General features: G+C 28.5%; 1 protein-coding gene across 1 annotated transcript in view; it reads right to left on the bottom strand.

Moving 5' to 3' along the window:
• The window catches only part of LOC126833313 (calexcitin-2), a 53,569-nt gene that overhangs the window by 3,055 nt on the left and 29,273 nt on the right, over positions 1–21,241 (bottom strand). Inside the window, exons 2-6 of the mRNA XM_050564571.1 lie at positions 15,531–15,627; positions 13,943–13,995; positions 4,628–4,747; positions 2,542–2,656; positions 403–500 (exon numbers count right to left, since the gene is read on the bottom strand). Coding sequence (XP_050420528.1) covers positions 403–500; positions 2,542–2,656; positions 4,628–4,747; positions 13,943–13,995; positions 15,531–15,591 — 447 coding nt within the window. The 5' untranslated portion in view covers positions 15,592–15,627. The remainder of the gene's footprint in view (positions 1–402; positions 501–2,541; positions 2,657–4,627; positions 4,748–13,942; positions 13,996–15,530; positions 15,628–21,241) is intronic.

Here is a 21,241-nt window from a genome sequence, read left to right as displayed (position 1 = left end):
CATGTACAATAATCAGAGATGGTCAAAGTTTCATTTAAATAGTTATTCGTACAAAAAGTTGTATACAATAATATTTGTGTTTGAATAAACTTAGATAAACTTTCTAGAAAAATAATGCCCAAGTCTGATAATAATATTATCCTACAGAGCATATAATCTAATAATGTCGAAGAAAAAATATATAAACGAGCAAGGGAGGGATAGCGTGAATTCACGGTTGACCGAATGTGCTAAAAGGTTTAAATAATTATTTTCTATTTGAAAATAAAGTAAGTAAAACTATCTTGTTACATATAGATATGGATTGCATTACACTCGTTTTCACGTTCTTTTTAGACCTATACATTTTTCCCATTGTTAATACAAAGCTCTTTCTTAGTTGTACAACAAAACTGTGCAAACCTTTGTAAACTTTTGGTATGCTTCAGAAGCCTCTGTGGGAGACACTCCGTTGCTTTGGCAAACTTCGGTGAATTCAGCTTCGTCGATGGCTCCATCTCCTAAAAAAATAAACGCAATATATTTGTTTGAATTTGTCATAATCAATAACAAAACGAAGAAGTTTAATAGTTAATTTTGATTATTTTGTTTAATTAATCGGTAAAAGAAAAACACAAATTTAATTTAATTAAATAATTGTATTAACTATTATATTATTTTAGGATTCTTTAATTACACAGAAGAATTGACATAAAGGTCATTCCACGTGAAATCACCTAATGAATGTGCGACTATAGTTCAAAAATGTTTGAAATGTTTATCACACATTACTTATAGATCTTTATATCGTTAATGACAAAACAATGTGAAACATTTTTTAAAATTTTTTTTGGACATACATATTATGTAGTTTGATTTAAAAAAAAAATTATCCAAAAACACTTCTTGTTTCTGATTCTGTAATTTAACCATCGATAGTGGTATAGGCATTAAGGACCTATAAGTACAAATTTCAATTATTTTTGAACTATAGTCTCACACCCATTAAGTGATTTCACATGTAATGACCCATAATTGAATACCAATTTGTCTAAACAGGTCAACTTACAATATGGGTTTAAATTAAAGAATAAATAAATTTACATTTAAACCGCTCTTATTATGGATTTGGGTAGGCATATCAATTTTATTTGGGACAATTTAACCCATCAATCATGATCATTATCCCGAAAATATCTCAAATACAAGTACGTTTAGGTTTCGATTTAATAATTTAATTTTTTTCTCCAATTTATTATCTACACCAATGGCTCTGGCATTAGTCAACGATAATTTGAGAGATAATCCTTCTAAAATTATATTCTTGAAATAATAGCTTTAGAGTATCGTAAATTACCACTGTTATTTATTCAATATTTGTTTCAATATCATTATTTGTTATTAATAAGTACGATACAAATTTTGTAAGTGCAAATAGTACGCAAAGAGTCAGCAATTTTTTAAATTTGTTTTTAAGTTATTATTATATAACCGTACACTTAGTACGGTATTAACACACTCGCAGCGTTCTCTTGAACTAGTTCAAGTTGATGAAATAATAAGATAACAATAAGGGGCGTTATAGTAGTTGGTAAGGGGTGACGTTTAATAACGCAGTGCAGTGATATGGAAATTCGAATGACAATCGGAATTCTGCTTAGGTAATCCTTTACACGATAACAACAACAAGAATTCACTGAGATGTATGCCGGAATGTGTGCGAGAAAATCGCAAACCATTTTTTAATTATAATACAACAAGTATTTTGTAACGTTAATAATTAAAACGCCGAGATGAATTATTGCACGAAACATAGGTACAGCTATAGCATAGACGGGTAGGATTCTTGTGCAAATAAACAATCATAGTGAAGACACTCGTTGAATGCGTTTTAATTGCTATCCGTTGCTCGCTACCTAAATAAATATTATAAAGTATAAAAAACCAAACATTTTAAATTAAAAGCCATTAGGAAAGTGTTTGACGTAACATCCTAATCGCTATAACGACTAGAAAACCAAATAAGAAGGTAAGCCAAAATCGGTAGTTTTGAAAATTGGTAATTATCAGATTTACGTTATAACATTTTACACCGTTAAGGGTTAGAGCGAGTAGAAAATTATTTTTAGGTATAACTATTTCATAAAAACTAACCAACATATTTTAGATGGTGAGTTTAGGTAAGCGTAAAATAAATGACGGTTTGCATATTATTAGATACTTTCCTTTTACATATATAATATAGCATGAAGATGATTGATTACAGTTTACATAAACGCATTACTTTGTAGTAACGTGAATCGATTTTATTTTTAATACTTAAAAAGTTTCAAATGACAGACCACAATGATGGGGATGAACGAAAGGTGACTATTTTTGCTAGTCCGTGTTAGATTTTGTTAAAGTATATTGTCTGTATACTTTTGATTATTTACAATAAAACCAATTATTGCATTAGTTCTTAACAATACAATGGTATATTGTATACTAGCGTTAAAGCGTTTAAGCATAATTATTTACTAATTATTTTTATAGATTAAGCAATATTACAGTATTGCTTACCTGATGTGTCGACGAGTTCGAACATAAAATTCATGTAATGTGTTTGCCAATCTTGCGCTGCGCTTGGATTTTTGGAAAATTCATCCCACATTGCGCACCATTCTTCTTGAGTCACCTAATTGCGCAAAGTAATAAAAATACAATTTTAAGAACACACTAACAACTGTAATATAAATATAATATAATGCGACACCGATTGATAGTAATGGTTTTAGGGGTTTTATGGTTGGATTTATAACTTTAAGTTATTTATTTTCCTCTGCATTGCATTTTTCTAGGAATCCTGGGTAAACTCCGGTTTAAAAAACTATGTATTTTGCATAGACAAGCTGATATCAGCTTTACCTACGTTTCCATTTGGAGTATGTACTACTTCAATTATTTATAAAAAGTATGGTTACCTATGGTATACACAAGTTTCGATAATTTCTTACATTTATCAAATATGTAATCGAATTTTTTCAAATACATTCTGGCATGATGACTGAATATAAAAATATTTATTCTTTATTGTAGTAATCTTCTTATCTTCCTATACAGACTAGGTAAAAAAGAATTATAATGTATTAGATTCTATTAAATTTTTAGCATACAGTATAAATAATTAATTTATAATGGAAGTTAAGAAATTGTTTCTAGGGCATTTCGACATTTAATACTAATTATGAATACATATACTTAAAAATTAGTCAGGTTGCAGCTTTAAGTCGTTAAATTTTAGGAACGTGATATGTGAGTTCAAATTTTTATTGAAAATGGGTTGTAGTTCTAATATTTTAATAGTAGTTTCGATGAGGAGCTGAAAGGGGGTTTGTTTTTACAAGGTTTTTTTTATTTGACTATGACATCCGTGACATTTCCTTAACTGCTGAACTGATTTTTTTAATGTAGCAAGTTTATAGGTCAGATATCGCACTTAAAAGGTATTTTATTGAGCCAAATATTTGAAAAGTTCACTTAATAGTCAAGAAAAAATGGGACATTTTCTCGACTGCACGGAAAAACTACAAATGGCTCTCTCCTCCCCGTCCCTCAATTTTTATTTTTAATTTCCCTTTCCTACTTCCCCTTCTTATTTCATTAATCTCAGTTATAATAATTTTTACAGTTCTGTGACTACATCGACCTTAGTATGATCTGTTCCTACTATGCTGGGACTCCACTGTGCTGAGATTTTTAAAATTTATTCTTGTCAAATTAAATGGTTATGGTTGTAAGTAACAAAAATGATTCTTTGGCGATCGTTAAATGTTTAAAGAATGAGTACCGAAAAGCTATCAAGTATAGGTACTATAGATATGAGTCTGACATCACCGAATGGATTTGAGATTTCAAAACAACATACAAAATATAGGTAAACAACGGACGACAAAACACGTACGCGACGGATTTCAGAACGTATAGCGTAAGTACAATAAATCAAGAATCCGTGAGTTAAGTGTAAGAAAAATATTTATATAATACGAAATCCCGTGAAACAGACAGCACGAAAATAATAGGTTAACAAAACAATAAAAAGTAAAACAACAATAAATTACAAAGGATTTATGAAAACCTGGAACAAAAACACATCCGTTAGCCGCATGAACGTCCACACTCTCCTTCAACGTCGGTCCTTAAGTTTTTGTAATCTCACACCTTACAATGGAGTACGGTCAACACGCGCCCAACTCAAAGTATAGGCTACTGGGTCGAACGGTTTTGCTGGGTTTTGCTCAAGGGTGATTTCCTCCCTTTTTCCCGAACACTTCCTGTACAGACGTGACACAATGTTTTGCAAGCCAATTCACCTAAAGTCTTGTAATTCGTTTTTCGATGTGAAAAGGACAATGAAAAATCTAACAACTACTGTCGATTAACTTCCTACTATCCCTCCCTTAATCCCATATTTTCAAACCTACCACATCAAATGTATTTGGCCACCTCCTCCATGCGCAAATTTTAGTCAATGAATGTCTTTCTCCAAAAAACATTTTTTTGATTTATTATAAATAATATAAAAATATCATAAACAACGGACATTATTCTTAAATTATATTATTTGAAAACAACTATAAAAAATTATTATTTACAACTCCAAAATTACCTGTCCATCATTATCCTTATCAGCTCCAGACTGCAAGCCATCCCAAACTTTCAACAAACAAGTTCGAGTTTTTTCCACTTTCTCCGCATCGCCACTCCAGCCACGCATATTACAAAATCTCTGGAAAATGTACAACATATTATGACATGTTTTATGTAAAAAAAACATTTTATAGTAAAAATGGATAGAATTTGTATTTATAAATGTCAACGGGTTTGGCAATTTGTTTTCTACCCAACGTGTTGATCTTATTACTATAAAACTAGATTTCAATGAACACAAGTAGTTTTAACATATGTATGAACAGGTTTTTTTAAAAATGTTTAGTAAACCACTACCTATTTTAAGAACCACATACCAATCAATAGAAAATGGTCCAAATGTATATTATTTGTATTTAGAATGATATCCTATGATATTATTATAGGATACATTATCTATATTATATTCAACCGCACACGGTTTTAGTAGTTAATCTTATTATAAGTAACTAAACAATTTGTAATAATAGCATTCACTGCATGTGTCAACTACAATATTTTATCCCATGTTTGATGAGGTTGAGGTGTAATATAAAGTTTACCTTATCTGCTGGGTATTTAGAATGTTAAATATATAAAATACGTTGTTAAGGAATAAAGATAAGTGGTACTCTATACAGGGTGATAAAATAAGACTCTCATTTTTTCTAAAATAAGAGGCCTTTTTTTTATTGCTTCGAATGCAGCAAAAAACTAAAGACACGGCAATCGAAATCAGCACTGCCGTTGCGGTTGTTTAAACTGCAATGCTACAAAATACTATTTGGTATGTTGAGTTCGTAGCAACGATAATTTATAACATCGGTTTAAAGCACTTGTGCGTAACAGCTGGTCTCTAACAAAACATAAATACTATGGTTGCAAACAAGTAAATAAAAAAGCTAAAAGTCTGCATTTAGTTTACAGATGGTATTATTTTTAAAATTAAATAAAATTTAAATTATATATATTAAACTATAAGTCTGTTCAACAGAGTGGCAAAATGAAAAAGGCTCAGAGATTTTTATAAATTAAACCGTAAGCTAAAATATTTATAAGATCGACATTTTATTTAAAAAAGTACACGGTCCATATACAATTAGACATTTTTAAATGAAAGTTTGTTAGTTGAAAAAAAACACTCCTTTTAAACGAATAGATTAAATAATAAAGCTTTAATTTTCCAAAGACAAATCGTTTCACAATGACTAAGTAAATCATATGAGTCGTTATTAAACAATAACATTATTTAGTATTGCATTAACGTCCTTTATATTTTAGTCTCTTTGCCTGAAATATAAGCTTTCAACAGCATATTAATAAATTTACCACTCGAAAAAAAACTATTAAACTGGTGGCAAACAAAGGTCGATTCTTTAACTCTTAGCCCTTATTTAGGGTGTATACAAATTGATTATTGATCAAAAATTTAATTGACAGAGAAATTATATAAGGTTGTACTTTCTTAACTGTTGTTCTGAAAATGTGTAGTTATTTTTGAATTTACCAAATTTTGTATCATAAGAACAAAATTATGTGTTTGTTTTATCTGATTATTATTGCTGTTCCTTGTAAACAATGCTACCAATATTTACAAAAAAAAAAATTGTATTTATTTAATGTGTTTATTTCTATTTTTGTAAAATTAAAATGTTATAACACCCTACAGATTATTATCAATTTATTAATATCATTAATTGTATTTCAAAACAGAATAGCTATCCTAGGTAGGTTAAAAATTCGAATTTCAATTTGATTTATATAAAATAAAAACAGATCCTATTAAAAAAAACATGCCATCTCCAACTCCTTTTTTTGTTAAACCAATAAGTACTAAAATTATTTAAACTGTAAGTCATAATATCATTCCTGAGAGGATCTTCGACCATGATGGCTAGTTTTATTATTTTTTTTACCTATGTAGGGAAACTTAATTAATTTTTCAATGTGGTTTTTAATTGACATAGTTTTACTGGAATCTGCGTAAAACGATTTATCTATGTAACCAATTGTATGTATTGTACCTCTTCTTTTTTCGAAATAAGATCAAAAGTTGATTACAATAATGGCGATTACCATTTATTACGTGGCTTTTATTTGCCAGGTACAACATAAATGTCAAATAATATTTTCCCCTTTTTTCTATACCTTATAACTTTAATATATGACACTCAATATAATTTATTGTGTATAATACATCCAGTACACTATTCAACAAGAATAAACTGAATAAGTTATGTTTACATAAGTATTTGTATTAATCAGTACTTCTACAAAACTAAGTATGTACCGTGAATTTTCCTAAAATGACAAATTCTCGAGAGTTACAAATACATTGTTATATAAAAAAAGAGCCGTCATAAATCATTATTAACAAGTACGGTCGTTGTTAATAAAATTCATATCTTCGTTATCCTCTCGCCGCCATCTCATTTAACAAGCAATAGTTTTATGGTTCCTTCTGTATCCCGAAAATAGCTGACTTAACGTTGCACTAGAGTTTAAACTTATTCCCATTGGTTTCATAACGTTAGAAAATAAAATAAGGATACACGTACACAATACGCCATACCACAATGCTGTCATCCTAAAGAAAAGTATGCTGTTTTATGTTCGAGCCAATTTGTAACAGACAATATTATAGTTTTTAATTTTTACTAATGACATTATCTCTTTAAATATATCTTTTTGAATGATTTTATTATATAATTATATATGATATTGAATTTGGGGTTCCCATTTTTTCCTATGTTTTTATGTAGACAACTTTAAAAAGCAAATTTTTTAATTTAAAAAAAAGTATTCTGAAGTTATAAGTTTAATCTAATCACATTAAAGGGATTTTTTATGGCCATGATTGGCATGTCGCCTAAAAAATTGTAATCCTTAAATCTTTATCGCGCATACCTGAAATTACGAACCTAACTCAAAAAACGTCCTAATAGATTAAAACAAAAGTAATTTTGTATTGTCAAATATTGTAACACCAATCTTTAATATATATAAAGAGATTTATTTATATTATATTATAACATTAAAATATTATTACAGCGTTAATAGTATCTCCTGTAAAAATTACGAATACTTTTTTCAATAATATAAAAAGTATAAAAACAAAAAATAAAAATATTTTGAAAACATCCGCTCCAATTCAAAACAAAACGTTTATAGTCCCTGTCGAGAAAAACGTTGGTTTCTTTGAATAACGAGTGCAAGCATAAAGGGCTTTAAAGTTTAATCCAACCCTACAACTTTGTAAGTGTATTTTTTACTTATTTATTATTCAAATTAAAACCATAATTTTACAGTCTTGTTGTTCAAAAATATTTCTCGTTTGCGACAAAACGTACTTGTGCTTAGCGTTATTTACCGTACGATAAGGACCATTACTTTGAACTTTTTGTATTTTATTTCATACTGGTCTGGGAATTGAGACTCGACAGTTCAAGTGAACTACGCGCAGAATGCAAGTTAAAGATATAGTTTACTGGTTCAGTTTCATGTATATTCATATTTAATAAAATAAATATACACGTGAGTTCTACTTGAACTACGGTATGGAGGATATTTCAAGTTGTAATTTTAAACGTTAAACAATTGTTTTTTCGCATCGAATAATATATACTTAAGGCTCATAATTAAGTATTCCAATTAACTATCAGGTAATATGGCTTACTAGACGTGGAAATTCTACATATCACAAAAAAGAAATTCTCTCCAGTTCCTCGTTCTAATATTTTAAAAGAAGCAGTTCCAAACTTCGGTTCTTCTAAGCACTGTATAATTTTGCATTATAAATGCATAACGTTTTCAACGGCACGCCGGTTATACAATATTGGAAAACGAATTTACAATAGGTTTTTAGCGCATGCAAGACACGAACCGCATAAATTGGATCGGCAATGATTATGCTCGAGCCAAACATAATATATTACTAAATGTGTAAAAGTGTGCAGTTTTTTTTCTTCAAAAACAGGTAAATTCAATCGTTGTTGCGTTGAGGTACATGTTTGGGCCGAGGTCTATGGTAAAAGGAAAAACATATATAAACACTGCAGTGCGGGATTGGGACGTTAGAGGTTGCTGTGTTCATAATATTTGCACACAAACGTTATAATGGGCCTACTACGTCTGCGTTCTCATTAATCTTGTTTTGAATAACGACAGACAATCCCGTTCCGAGGGCAGTCCCCTGCGAATTTCCCGTCTTTTAGATCCCGGCCACATGGCAATAGGGTTGAAGGAACTGGATACGTGTTTGTCAGCGGAATATAAAAATGTGAAATACAAAAATACTTATAGACTAAGGCTTAAGCCGCAACCGTCGAGATTCCGATTTGTTATTGTGCGCCATGAAATATATATTATTATGTTTGTTGCTACCGAAATCGCCTCATCTTTATCATAACGTCATCCAGCAAATCCCCCATGAAAGGATATTTTTCGAGTCGCCGCCGGTGACAAATTATGAACACTACATAACGCCGGTATTTTCATTTATACCATTTGTTTTGTCCATTCGATATTATACATAATATTATATACATATTCACCATTAACAAGGAACATGTATTTGCAGCGAGTAATTCGTTAACAATAGTTTTGAGAATTTGAAATATAGCAAATTTTACAAGAGAACCGTTTTAAAGTTTTCTATTTTTGAAATTGCTTCGTTTTTATCAAAGTGGACTTGTTAGTTGTTATAAATTACCACTATTAATATTTTAACAGTACAAATACTAAAGCTGTCTTAATGGATATACATTTATTTTATCATTAATTTAGTTTTTAGTTTTTTTTTTTTAAATATTGAAGTTGACATATTAAGTTGTTTGTCTATACTCTATATGTTATATTTGCTAAGTTGCAATTGATTTCAATGTAGACATTTTAAATTGCATTCTATGTATATTTAACGTTTTTGTCATTTTTGCACGTTTAGAAATTTGACTAGCTCATCAAATGACAAAAATTAAATTGTGAAAACCTCAATATTCTGTCAGGATAAATTAGCAGAATGGTATAAGATACCTAGTTTTACATAATAACAGGCATGAAATCAATTTTCGAATAAGTAAGTATAAAGTGTTGCAAAAACTCGTCAACTTAGCTTTTCAAAAGTCGTGGAATACTAAAATAATAAAATAGTAAAAAAAATAAAACTATAATTTACGTGGATTATTGAAATATTATTGGTGTAAATATTAAAGTGGCAAAATAAATAAAAACTCTTTACATTTCTCGCGTCAAATTCGTTGAATTTTAGCAGAATTATTCTTTGAAATGTACTTGAAAGAATTCAATTCACAAAGTTTGAATAGTCACCACAAGAAGTTACAATAGGATGCAACCCTCTTAAATATAAAATAAGTTCCTTTTAAGATGATTTGCTAAAACACGTGTAGAAGATATTAATTGGAAGACAATTAAGGAAAACAATTATCTCATCGTTTGGCATTCGATTACAAAAAAATAACGAAAAGAAGTAAATAAAAAATACATTCATCAAATTATAATAAAATGCTAGTTGATATAAAAAAATAAAAAAAATAAAGTATAATAGATACAGAGAAAGAAAATAGTTTTAGGCAAGGAAAAAGTAAAGCAACATTAACTCATCAATAACTCAGTAAAATCTAGTCAAATTATTTTTTAGCAATTACAAGATTTTAAGTTTGATAATTATACTGTATACGAGATCTAGTGTATTGATTTATTGTTGTGAAAATTTATCTTATTTATACCTTCATTTTAAATTGTTACGTATTTTTCTTCTTTTTTTCATTTTTTCTTCATAATTGTAGAAACAAATTGTTATTTACAAAGTTCAAGTAATAATAATAATAAAAATAAATTTACTTAATAGTGCTTTTTCAGCGTATTTAATGTTTTTTTCAACATCTTTAGATTCACCACGCATCGTTTTTTTAAATCCATGTGATTACTTTTATACAAACTGTACTGCCTTTTCTTCATTTTAAGCTGGCCCGACAGTACTTTGTATTTTTTTTTATTGTTACCGTTATTATTATGATTATTGTGTACACATTATTTCTATTTGAAGAAGTTGTGCGACCGAGTAGCGCTTTTAACTATTACTATTCGGTTTCTTGACTAGTATATATTTTTTTTTTTTTTGCTTTTTCGGAGTGACCGTCGGTTTGTTTATAGTTGCCAGTCCATTTAGCCATAACCACCGATAGCAAAATAAAATCGCTTTTTCCTTGTTTCTGTTTTGTTATTGTCGAATTGTGAATTCATGATGCTATATCGTGGCTCTGTCCGTCGCCATTGACAATTGGTTGGTCCCTTCTAGGGTAGCTTGAAGCGTAATACAAATACCTCAGGTGAAATCGACTCCTATGAGATAAAGTGAAATTGAAATTAAGGATTTCAATTCAACTTATAACCGGGAAAAGCTAATTTCGTTGAAATACATTTTGCTGGACAGAATTTTAATAACTGACTAAAAAAAACCATTATGACCATACGCTCTCTTATACTTAAAATTATTCAAGTATATTTAGGCATAAAGTTTCAGTACTATTACTACACTTAAATGTTTAATATAGTTATTTAAGGCCGCCACAATATTGTTATTCAATATACACTACTAATAAATCATTTTTATGAGTATCGTATTTTCGATAGGTGCAAGTAGTTGTGTTTTGATTTTTGGTTATCTTTGGAAAATCAATATATTATAATATGAATTTTATATTAGTGATATTCATGTTATTCTATATAGTTTTCCATACCTACTTTAAATACAATATCTCGGTGTTGGGGTGTTTCTCACATGAATAAATATGAAAAATACATAAGAGGCAAACAATTCAGTATTACATTTTCAAATTAATATTTTTCTACTATCATAAATGATTCATTTTCTTTAACATCACCAGAAAAGATCATTTTTCTCCCTCGATTTTTATTTAAAAATACATAGAAATTTGCATACGTCGCAAAACTCAATGTAAATTAAACGTTCAATATATTTTGGTAATATTTTATTTTTGTAACTCGTATATGAATTTGGTGTTTCCATCTCTCTCACTCACTATTTTACTCGAAAGAGTTAATAGGAAAAGTCTCTCTCTTTATTTTTAGTAGCAATAAAATAAAACAAAAATGTCACTTACTGAAAAACACGTTATTTATGTGCAAGACATATTTTGGCGAAACCGCCATATTGGGATTGAAGAGTAAAAATAAAAGAGCATACAAAGATTGTCCCGAGATTAAAAGATAAAGGAAAAAAAATTGCATAAAATGAAGAACAGTTTGTTCAGCTATAACAAAAAATGGAGATGGAAAAGGTTTTATAACTTCAGCCTATTTACATTTGAACCTTCTGTACTTTATCCTCTGCTGAACATTTCGCACTAAACGTAATTAAAAGACTCTTCCTATTTGTATAGACAACTAAGCATGACAACGTTTATTCAAAGTATTGTTTAGTTATTTCATTTAGAACACGAAAATCTAAAAGAAGCATTTTTTTGTATAATAACTTTTGAGTTTTTAAACAGATAATCTTGTTATACAATAGTATAAATCAAATGGTAACATGTAATTGTACTGAAGAAGGTTTATAAAATTACTCAAATACTAACATGGTATATTTTACAATTTGTCTTTTTAATTATTTAAACCAATTCTCTTTATTTTTTAATGCTGAATAAACTTCATATCTTTCTTAATATACTCATTACTAGTAATAACTTACCTAGCCATTAAAACTTCCCTGTCATATTACTGTGTTTGACCATAAAAAATTATTTTATTTTTCAATACATATTAACGAGAAAAATAATTTTTAAAGTGGAAATTATTCAATACATTTTTTTTTTAAACTAATTCTGTTTTTTTTTTAATTTCTTTCTCATATTAAATATTTATCTCTAGTGCTAAATTATGTTTTTCTTTGGTAGAAGAATATTACACATTTATAAAATAACGGAGTTTTGCGTTGAAAAATACAAAAGTAAATTAATATTATGCCAGTCCATGAATTTTGAGGGTAGGGGAAATGGCATAATTAAAAAAAGACATATTCACAAAATTACAGCGACATAGTGTTTCATTATTTTTTTTTAATGCTTTATCCCATCCATCAGCATTAGTATAGTTGTAATTTATTACCAGAATTAAATTTTAACGACGTCAATTTTGATGGAATAAAAATGATAGCCACTCATCGTTTATTGGAGTGAGACATTTTAATGACACCGACGCTACGACTTGATAGCTTTTTCTCTATACCGGCTCCGGTACAAAGACCGAATAAATTAAAATATACCGGATGTCGGCTTGATTACAGTACATGCACAAATCACTGCACCTTCAGCATACAATTGCAGTTGTATATTTTTATTTTATTCTGAATAATAAGTGGACAAATCCGAATAAAAAATTCAAACTACACTTATATAAATAGTTTTAAAGCGCTCATATTTTTCATCACTAGTTAGATATAAATCTTAAAATAAATAATAATAATACCTAGTTGATATTTAACATTTTATTCGATAAAAATTGTATAGTGCTTCTCGAGAGTCGATAGATATAAAATGTGTATACACCGCGGTTGGTCTATAAATTACAAGTCTTTCTGACGGTTTTTATCTTTTAGCTTCATCCTCTATAATCAATTTTATATATAGGTACCTGCCTCATGATATTCGCCGTACACGAGTTATCTACTTTGGTCCATTTCAATGGAACCCCACAAAACGTTTTCTAGAAATTGATCAAATGATGAACAAAAACCCGACAGCCAACGTTCAATTTGCGTCTCGCAATTTAATAGGTCAGATACAATTTTTTTAAATTGCATAACGCGCTTGTATACCAATCAACTGTGTTTTTTTATGAATATATAATACACACGTGGCGTTCTAGCTGGCAAACTATATAGTGTGAACTTCATCGAAAATAAGTCTGATAAAAATATATATTATATAGAGCGGAGCCACGCTGTTCTTTGAATGCTAAGTAATTCCGTTGCTTACAAGAAAAACCGCATTGCTATTGCCAATACCTACTTAGGACATTTATGTACAAATAGTAAAGATAGTATGAGATTGTTAGACAATTATTATCTTTTTAACTTACATTTAAATGAACAAAATTGTTATAGGTGAGATAATAAAACAAAAAAATGTTTAATACAAAATAATCTATGTAATTTTTCTTGGAATTATCTTAACTTACAACTGGCTCACTGTATCAATAAATAATTATTATTTATTAACTAAAAAAAGAAGAAAATGGAAAAAAATCAATCACTCACTTCGATGGCAATCTCGAAATCCTTCTTGTCTATGGTTCCACTCGAGTTGACGTCTGAAAAATAACACGTTGATGGTTAAACGTTAAATTTTATCAAAATTTTGCTTGGCACATACACGACGGCGTATATTTTATCATTATAGTATACATGTTGATATATACATTACATTGTATATATATATATGTACATTAAATATAGGTTCTTATAGATCCGAGATAAGAAACTACAAGCCTATAAGAGCATTATATGAAAGCCATTTTATAAATGCTCTGGGGGACTACAACTTAAACTAATCGTTATATGGCAAAAAACAAACTCTGGTTTAACATTTTACTATTTTTTTTTTTGTTAACTACTTTAAAAAATATTCTTTATTTGATTATGTCAAGAATTTATCAACTGAGTGTTATGGTTTTAAAAACCAATAAAGATAATACTAATTTTTAATTATTATAAAGGAGAAGGTTGATTGTCTTGCAACACGTGTGGTTATATATTATAAAATATTTTATAAATTTTTAGTTATAGTCCGCCAACTAATTCTATAGATAATATTACCATAGTAGAATCTTGGTGATGTAATTTTTATACTACTATCTGATATTCTATAATAAAAAAATGTATAAAATTAAAGCGGCTGACATAATTTTAAAGAAGGTAAATGTATAAATAAATTGTACTTGCTAAAGGTACCCCCTCAGATGCTTGTTAGCTGCTACTTCTTTTTAACAATATGAGTTATGACTTATGACATAATAATGTAATAATATATATATATATAGGTGTATTATACAAAATCAATAGACAGAATAAATAAAAAAAACATCTTAACGATCTTCGCTTTTGTCTAACAAAATAAATTACTTTACACCACGTGGAAGTAAGTTATTATAATAGATAAAGAAATGTCAACTTAATTTGTTTAAAAGAAGACGTTTTGCATACAATGTCGAGACAGAAAAGGTTTCAAGACAAGGTTCATGACAATATTTCAAAACAAATATGGAAAAGTAATTTAACGTATAAGTTTAAACTATTGAATTATATAAAAAAAACGTAAAATTAAATAGTTTTTATTGCTTTTATGTTATATTGTAACACAATATTATATTTAAAATTAAATTTTCGTTTTAATTTACACCACTAGAGTTTCCATACTTAAAAATAAATGATTATTATTATAATATATATTTTCTTCTTTTTTGTTAATTTTGCCATTTGGTGCAAATAATTTTTTTTTTTTACATTTGTTAAACATTTTAAGGATTTATATTAAATATCTTTTTATTGTGAGAATGTTTTTATTTTTTTATTTTCAGATTATTCCAAACTACCCACGCAATCATTATAATACTTAAACACGAATGAATGGAATATATTTAAATAGGTAACTCACGCGAATTTAACTGATCAGATTAGCTTGATTTTCTAATTAAGCCGTTATTATTATTTTACAGAGCATTTTCTTATATATAATAGGTACAATATTATTTCGACTTTATTTTTAAATAGCATAATATATTACAATAAATTAACTATTTAAATAGTTATATATTGTAGAAAATAAATAATTTAAATGTATATTTACCGAAAAAGACGTGGAACACATACATGAGCTTGTTCTTCCTGAATTGCGAAATAGAAGACATTTTCTTTTTTATACTTTAGCTCGTTGTACTCTTTATCTGCAAAAAAACAAACAAACTGATATGTATCACAATAACACTAATTACTTTCACTTAATTACACCCAAGTCCGACATGAACGCGTACACTTATAATTATGAAAAGTCAGCTGGCAATTAAAATTAATAATTTTCCCGAAATTAGATTAAAATTTTAGCTTAAGAACTACAGCGGGTCGTTGAAAAGAACATTTCACCGCCTTGGTTCAATCAATAAAGTGTTGTAAATAACAACACTCTTGTCTATACTTTATAAAATTAAGTACCAATAAAAATTGATATAATTATATTTTTGCCATACAACAAAATGTAACCACCAATTTATAAATGGAAAAATAAATGATAATTCATTAATGCTTATTGCATGTAATAAATTACAGCTAATTTTGTTTATTATTAATGCTATACAATTTCGAGGAGTACAACAATGTAATATTTACCCATTGATCTATAGAAAATTATGTAACAGTTACATTGCAGATCCTAGAAATGTTACACAAGTTTTTAATAAACCCTATTTGTTATTGTATATTTAAGTTATACAAAAAAAGATATAGCTTAACAAAGTCGAAAGCTTTTTAAGATATGCTTATGCAATGAACTGTTCTCTTGGTAGAAAATAAAAATAAAAAAACATTTTTGTGGAAAATAAGTTTATGTGCTATGTATTTTTTGTAATTGCATTGTAAGAATATAGTTGATGCTTAAAATAGATAAAATAGATGGTTTCTTCTCGAAAAAAATTGTTGTTGTTTCAAAATATGAAAGTTGAATGTGTTTTATATAAATGAAGGGCTGCGGGGAAAAAAGATCAATGTCAATTTTTTTTGATAACGAGATTTTGGTATAAAATTATTTGTATTGATGTATTGTATTTTTTATGACTCGAACCAGGGAAAAAAACAAATTAGTCGAGAGTAACGACCACCGGAAGTTCAAGCATACAGGCAAAATGTATTACGTTTTGAAATTAAAAACATGATTTCCTCAGAATGTTAAAAAATTACATTAATCTTTTTTCCCCGCAGCCCTTCAAATGTTGTCTGTTGTTGATTATTAACAAGGTAGTATTTAGCAGTTCTATAATACTATAGTATGTACAATACATACATTTTTCTCAAACATTCCGTTCTCCATACACATAAAAAATATTAGCTATATCTGCACATAATTCTTAGATATTTACTGTTTTAAGATATCAAAAAACGTATAAATTATGTTTTTGTTAGTTTTGTTTTTATCTCATTACGTTTAAATAGTTGTAAATTACATAAACTAAGAACGAATTTTTCAAGAAATAGCAGCCAAATATCCTTTTAGATTTGTTATAATATCTTAACTGGCTAATTTGGTATGCATATAACTGAGCATTAAGAGAAGAGGGCTGCAATTGTTTTACACAGTAAAACACTAAAAACGTCTTAATCTGGATTTGATAATAAAAGCACCGTTTAATTTTAAAGATCTGAGCGCTGTTTCATCTTCTACCGTTATATAATGTTCCTCTGTGGATATTATGATGTTTGATAAGATATATCCCACTCATTTTTATCTATGACATATTTTATTATTGTTAACTCTGAGATATGACGCTTTCGGAATAAGTCCGTAATTATTAATGTACACGAGTAAAAGCAAAAGCTTTTCCTATCAGCAGCTTTAATATAATATAAAATTACATTGCGTTATTGTAAAACATAGTTCATTACTGTAATGTTTTTGGTCTTTTAAAACAAAACCATTAACGGTTCGAAAATCAGACACTTCATATAATTTTCTGTATCTCAATTTATGTGATTTAATCTAGCAAATTTATACTCAATAATTTGTGGACTACAATATTTGTATATTGACGTGCCTACAATACAAGTTTATTAACAAAAACGTGAATACTTGTATAATAATATACTTAGCGCGCTACTTTTAGCACGAAGATGTTTTTTATCAGGTAGTCACGTTGGTTTCGGTTTTGACTTGACCAAAATGTAGGCATAAAAAAATATTCAAGCATTCAACATGTTATACTTCGTCAATATCATTTTGAATATCCTTTCCATTGTTTGTTAATAAATAAATAATACGCCGTCGACAATAAATCGATTATAATGAATAAAAAATAAGTTCGAACCTAAACGAATTGTTATTGTACTCAGCTTTGAAAAAATACAATATCTCTTTCAATTCATCGCATAAATCATTAAAGTATTGACAGGAACTTCGAGAACGAATTTCAAGCACATTCAAAGCGGGTTTCCTTTTTAACTCGAAAAACTATTATGGGAATCAACCGATATTGACACTATAACTGTTGAAAGTACTGAAGAAAGACGTTCATTTAAGGAAGGACTATTAAGTTGTTCAGAAAAAATTTGAATATTTTGAATAACATTGTTTTGTTTAAGTACCTACTTTTAAATAGCATATCGTATTATTCAGTAGAATATATGACTTAATGCAATATAAAAAGTATCGAATTCTCATGAATATCATTATAAGGTCCACTGAGTTTGACTGAACGTCACCTATATATTTCAATCCTCGACGGTCTCAAAGCACCCGTAAAATTAAAAAAGTTATTTGATTCATACTACCAACTATTTATAAGGAACGCAATTATAACAACACAATGTAGGTAAAAATAATCAACGAAAATGTTCTATTATGCAAATTGCGCACATATTTTTTTACAAAAGATAATCAACATTTTAGAATTAGCAATTCCGAAAACAAGTTTTGCTTTTTTAGAATTAAATATCATACCATTTTCTAAAGTAAGGTTATCTAGATGAAACACATATTTTTATATTCCTTTTTTTTATGAACATTGTAGTTTTACAAATTCTAGAAAAGTATCTAGAGTATATAATATATTAAAAGTTAAAAATATACAGTTGGACCTGATAACAATTGTTTATAATTAATAATATTATGTATTTTTATTTTTTATAACATTATGTTGATATGATGATAAGTTTTATTGTACTTCTAAGTTATTCTACAATTGAGTTTATTATTTTTTATATAATTTCCAAAAGTGGGGTAGTATAACCAAAAGCTGAAGAAAAAACGTTATTCTACCTAACGCATAAGTATTGAGAGAGAATTATTTAAAAAAAAAACCCGTATACTACTGCTAGTTATAATATTACTTCTATAACAAGAATGTTTGGGTTTTGGTGTTATTGCTGATGTGACAGTTTTGCCGCTGCTGTGCGTCGCATGAAAAGGGGGAAATTGAACGCTGCGGCGAACGTTGCATGATTAATGGCTATTTAAAGGTATAGTTTGCCTTATTACCCCAGTTAGACAAGTGGGGCTCACTCTTATTATGCATCGGGATTGCGCAGGAGTTATTGGCCGTTCCACCGCAGCCGCCAGCCTATCCACGACTAGCGATCACCATCTTATTTGATCCTAATGGTCCAGCTGTTCCCTAGACGTGCACCTTGTATCCAATCTAAGTATATTATTACTGACCGACAATATTTACACCACTGAGATATTCGGTGCACGTATATTAGCCGAGTGTTTGTGCGCGTTGAATCGGATATTAAGCCAACATTATTACATTGGTAGTACATCACTTCCAACACACCGACGCAGGATGCAAAAATGTTAACTTATTAATATAATTTGTATTAAATATTGCGTGATCGAAAATATACTGTGTTTCTGTGTGAACTTACTTACTTAACCCCAACCCGTGAGTTGCGTCCACAGTACGACCGCGTCAAGATTGTCATCAGTTTTTTACTACTATTCTGGCGCCTAAATAGTGAATGGTTTTCGTCTAAAAGTTCCCGTTTCCTTAAAAATGTAATTATACAAGTCAAATTACAATTACAAATTCGGCCAGACGGAAATTCTAAATTAGACAATTTATTTCGACCATAAAAATTAGTTAAAATGTTACAGCGGAGGCCACTTATTTGTCGCGGTTAAGAGGATAAAAACGTTCATTTATCATCGAGCAACCGAGTTAGCGATTTACCAAAACTTGGCGGGGAACTACAGATTGGACACTAAAAATCTTCGTTACGACGTATAAGCCCTTGGAAAATTACTATTCGAGAAAAGATGGCATCTTTTGGTAACAAAGAAAACTTAACGTTGAACGCTTAGCTGATTTCTTATTTTTGTTAGAATAAGAGGAGAAGGAGAGTAATGTGGGTTCTAAGGTTTAAAAGCAATTTATACTCCAAAAAAATAAAGATTTTAAGGGTTGAAATTATACATTATAATGGATTAAATCGTATGGGATATTCATGTTTTTATTTAGTTACGTGTTAATACAACTAATTAATGTAGTTTTTACACAATTAATACATAACTAATAAAAAGGCCGCGTGAAGTATTTCACTTTGTCTAGGTGACCAACTAGTAAAACAATTTGTGCATAACTATCCCGAGAAATATTATTTAACTTGAGTTTACTCGTTGATCACAATTAAACAATATACATTTTATAATATAAGAAACAACAAATTTTCAAGCTGTAATCCTAACAATTACTTACTTATAAACCACATTTTTCTAGTGCGCAATCGTAAACTTTTTGTAATTTAATTCGAAACCCATGTACAGCAGGATTAAAGAAAATCACATTAATTGTATTTATAAACGAATTACTATTTTATATAATATAATTCAAAATCGAAATAAAATCCTGTATTTTACGTGCATTACCAAATTAGTTCACCGTTAGCACAAAACTCACTAAACTATACACTATATTTAAATTTACATTAATTATTTAAATGTATTATTAAATGAAAACATAAGTTTGTTTTTTTTTAAATAGTATTGTTATTTTATAAAAACAGGAAACGTTTTCTTTTAAACAAATAGTAATTATTTAAGACTAGCGCAAGTGATAAATACAAAAAAATTATATGTATTTTATTTGTGAGTAACTACTAAAGGAATTTTAAATATTTATCGCTATTCTCTATAAAGACCAGTACAATAAAACTGGATAACTTGGAATACTACTTGTGTCGAACTTATTGTGAAAAATGTGTTTTAATGTATTACGTCACTTTTTCCAAATCAATTCGAAAAAAACTAATTTTTAAACAAAGTATACATGAATTAAACTTTACCTAATTAAACTCTAACTAAAGTAATGTAGACCTGAGGTGTCGCTTAATAAAAAAAAAAAAAAAAACTTCTGAGTTTCAATTATTAATATAATGTCCACCGCTATACAAGCTTTTCCAAGAAAAATACAAATTGGACATTTTTTTTTGTTTCAGACACTGTTTGGTTAAATATTATGCTGAGGACATTTTTCCTTTGGTCGTTTTGGTAGAGTACCATAATTACTTTGTCAAACTACTTACCATGATGCAAAAAATATTGTGGCACGTAATTGAAATAAACATTATAAAGATATACTATGGGTAAACATCTTACAATATTTTGAATGACATTGTGATAAATTTGCATAAAATCCCAAAGGAAATTTGTTGAAAGAGAGACAGTTTTTGTAAAATATGTAGGATTTTCGACAATATTATAATTACACCTTGTTCAATAACCTAATCTATCTGGTTAAAATATTGTTTCCTCTCTAGTCGCTTATACATTAATATAGCGACACTGTGCCTCACGTA

Source organism: Adelges cooleyi, unplaced genomic scaffold, assembly GCF_023614345.1.
Source record: "Adelges cooleyi isolate 19-005CV unplaced genomic scaffold, UGA_ACOO_1.1 ACOO_flye_CR_arks_rails_tigmint_CR_PRNA_2, whole genome shotgun sequence".
Taxonomy (NCBI): domain Eukaryota; kingdom Metazoa; phylum Arthropoda; class Insecta; order Hemiptera; family Adelgidae; genus Adelges; species Adelges cooleyi.
Note: the sequence above shows the minus strand (reverse complement) of the source record. Positions and strands in the feature narration are given on the sequence as shown.